The sequence below is a fragment of the Sinocyclocheilus anshuiensis genome, unplaced genomic scaffold, assembly GCF_001515605.1.
Source record: "Sinocyclocheilus anshuiensis isolate Anshui unplaced genomic scaffold, SAMN03320099.WGS_v1.1 scaffold248, whole genome shotgun sequence".
Classification (NCBI taxonomy): Eukaryota; Metazoa; Chordata; class Actinopteri; order Cypriniformes; family Cyprinidae; genus Sinocyclocheilus; species Sinocyclocheilus anshuiensis.
The window spans coordinates 1,460,090-1,463,378 of record NW_015555734.1 but is presented as its reverse complement, the minus strand read 5'-3'; the positions used below and the strand labels follow the sequence as shown (position 1 = coordinate 1,463,378).

The following is a 3,289-nucleotide window of genomic DNA, read 5'->3' as shown; positions in this document are numbered from 1 at the left end:
ATATATATATATATATATATATATATATGTAAAGTAGTATGAAAGCAATCATTTAAACTAATATATGTATAAATAAATGTGTGAATTTTGTGCCCTGTGCTGAGGTTTAATGTTTTTTGATGTGTGTTCAGCTCAGCAGAGGCCGATGTTGAACTTCCTCCACCAAGCATGCAGAAGCTCTCCTCTGACCTTCGACCTCTCATGTTCTGGATGTCCAATGCCACGGAGCTCCTCAACTTTTTTCAGGTCAAAGTTGAAGCCATGGAAAAAGAATGGGAATTTGAAGGTTAGTGAGAGATCTGCAATTACAGCATGTTTTCTCAAAACAAAAAATGTGCCGTATGCCGTATCTTCTGCTGTAGACGTGTTATGTCTTTTGTTAGACTAAATCAGTTTTCTCTCATTATGCCATCTAGTGAGAGATCGGCAATTACAGCATGTTTTCTCAAAACAAAAAATTCTTGTGCTGTTGCATAACGTGCCGTATCTTCTGCTGTAGACGTGTTATGTCTTTTGTTAGACTAAATCAGTTTTCTCTCACCTCTTATTATGCCATCTTGTTTATTTTAGTATACCTGCTAGTCTAAGCAAAAATTTTGCACTGTTAAATAAGCCTCAACTTTGAATAGAATTACAATATTCAACCTATACTGACTCATGGCTCATACAACTCAAATACAAGCAGTTCATGAGATAAACATAGTCAAAATCTTTGTCAAATGTCAAAATGTACTTGTCACATGATATTATATTGTACATTGTCAATCAACTGTTATTCTGAAACTGAGTGCAATTATTATAAATTACGAATGTTAATAATTACCAGGTCATTTGGGATGGTTTATGTTCTGTCTCTTTATGGTTTGTCACATCATAACCTGTAGCCCCGGGTGACCCCGTTCTCTCAGCTGATATGGACACCTGTTCTGAGGCGCTGGCACAGCTGGATGATGTCATTATGCACACCTTTCAGCAGTGTGTTTACCATCTGACCAAGGTGAGAGTGCATCAGTGTGCATTAGGGGTACTTGAATGACACATGTATGCTTAAAGCATTTAATTTATTTCAAACTCATTTTCCTCTCTCGATCAGACGTTATACTCCTTGCTCCCAGCACTGTTAGACACTAACCCGTTCTCCAGTGAGGAGAAGAAGAAAGGAAAAGCGGGAGCAAAGGACAGAGCTGGTAATGAAGGGCAAGGAGATGAGGAAGAAGACGTCTCCACTTTGCCGCCCACCGTCGCTGGACTGGTGGAAGTGTATCGCTGCTCTCTGCAGCTCTCCAGAGAAGCTTGCCTCTCTCCACCGCTAACCTCCCAAACATTTGGCTACCTCTTCTTCTTCACAAACACGTCTCTTCTCAACACACTCTTGGAGAGAGGTGAGAATTTACAGTCTTTCATAAACACAGTTGTGTTTGCGCATGGTTTCGGGCAGCGATGACAGCAGGATATGATGGCAATGAGTTTATGGCTGGACGACCAGCACAAATGCAAGTCTGAGGTTTAAAATGATTTGTTTCTTCAATCTTTTAAAGATAGTCTATTCTCTTGGTCACGTGCGGTTCAAATTCGAACAAATCTGGACCTGGTTTTAGACTGGCTACAAGGAGCAGGCCTTGGAGATATTGCATCAGAGTTTCTAAAGAAGCTATCAGTTACGGTCAACTTCCTGTGCATACCTAAGACCCGCCTTATTCAGGTGAGAGTTTGATAACAAACTGACCCCATGCACTGAATATGTAAAGAACGCAATGCTTTTCACATCTATAATTTATCACTGTGTTTTTTTTTTCAGTCATCCTGGTCAAGTTTACAGGAAGAACATCCCTTGCTAAGTCCTTCCCAGCTTCACCATCTTCTCACTCATTATAAGCTTGGACCAACGAGAGCCCCACCATCTTCATGGGCTCCGCTTCTCGGTACCGAACTTGGAGGTGGTGAGTAACAACCTAAATAAATCAACATATTCTTATATAATATTGATAATATGCCTGTCAAACTATTTTATACCTACTTATATAATATACACTACTGTTTAGAAGTTTTGGAGCCAGTAAGTTTCATCTTTTTATTATTTAAAGAATCTACAAAAATTCTAGGCCTAAGCAGCACAACTGTTTTCAACATTGATAATAATAAGAAATGTTTCTTGAGCAGCAAATCAGCATATTAGAATGATTTCTGAAGGATAATGCGACACTGAAGACTGAAGTAATGATGCTGAAAATTCAGCTTCACCGTCACCGTCACACGGACAAATTACATTTTAAAATATATTAAAATAGAAAATTAAATTGTAATCAAATATATTTATGGTATTTTTAATCAAATACATACAGCCATAGTGAGCATAAAAGACTTCTTTCAAAAACATTACACAAATCGTACAGACCCTAAAACTATAGTGTAAATCACATTTAATGTATTCTTTTGATATTATACGTAATATTTGTTTTGTCTTTAATATTATTCACATATTCCAAGATATTTTTGAGAGTTTTTTGGACCATCCTCCTCTTATCCTGCCTAATGAGACACCTCGGCTGGACCTGAATCAGCCAATCCCAAGCCCCGAGCTAATGAAGGAAGTGACATGCCTGCGAACATTCCTGTGGGGGCTCGACCAGGATGAACTTCCTGCTAATCAGCGGACTAGATTGTAACATTAATTCACAACATTAATTCATTCCAGTTGTCAAATTATGAACATTATCTAGTTCTCACATAGAGAAACTACCAGTCTTTAGACACTAGTAGATATTCATATCAGATAATATTCCTTCTTTTGTGTTTTTTTGTTGTTGTTTTTTTTGCCTGTCAAGCACATCTGTCTTCATTATGATTATGTATAATTCATTGCATTAGTTACTTTAAAGGTTTATGTTAGATGAGATTCATTGCCTGGTTGCAATGATAAATGCCAGCCTGTTATTTTACACAGTATTCAAATGTTCTGTAGGTTTTTTCCACTGTTAATCTTAGTAAATATGACACTACAATAAACAATTTAAGCTGTTATGATCAGATACATCAGTTGCATTGATAATTTTTTTTTACCACATTCTGTAATTCATTTAACCTACTGGCATGTTTTTTTATCGATAGATTCTCATACATTTTGTGAGAGGCTGTTGGGAAAAGTGGTGGCCACCTGCTGTTCTATTAATCAACACTGGGTGGCATGATCGCAATGGACTCAACGATTAGTTAGAGCAAGACTCCACTGGTCACCAGTAAAAATTCATATCACTTATCATGACTAACATTAATAATGAGGATCAGTATC

General features: G+C 37.4%; 1 protein-coding gene across 1 annotated transcript in view; it reads left to right on the top strand.

Moving 5' to 3' along the window:
• Window positions 1-2,963, top strand: part of LOC107672959 (ras-interacting protein 1-like) — an 18,784-nt gene extending 15,821 nt beyond the window's left edge. The window contains exons 11-16 of the mRNA XM_016466345.1: window positions 137-286; window positions 885-997; window positions 1,094-1,382; window positions 1,539-1,702; window positions 1,799-1,940; window positions 2,488-2,963. Coding sequence (XP_016321831.1) covers window positions 137-286; window positions 885-997; window positions 1,094-1,382; window positions 1,539-1,702; window positions 1,799-1,940; window positions 2,488-2,666 — 1,037 coding nt within the window. The 3' untranslated portion in view covers window positions 2,667-2,963. The remainder of the gene's footprint in view (window positions 1-136; window positions 287-884; window positions 998-1,093; window positions 1,383-1,538; window positions 1,703-1,798; window positions 1,941-2,487) is intronic.
• Window positions 2,964-3,289: the final 326 nt, after the last annotated feature.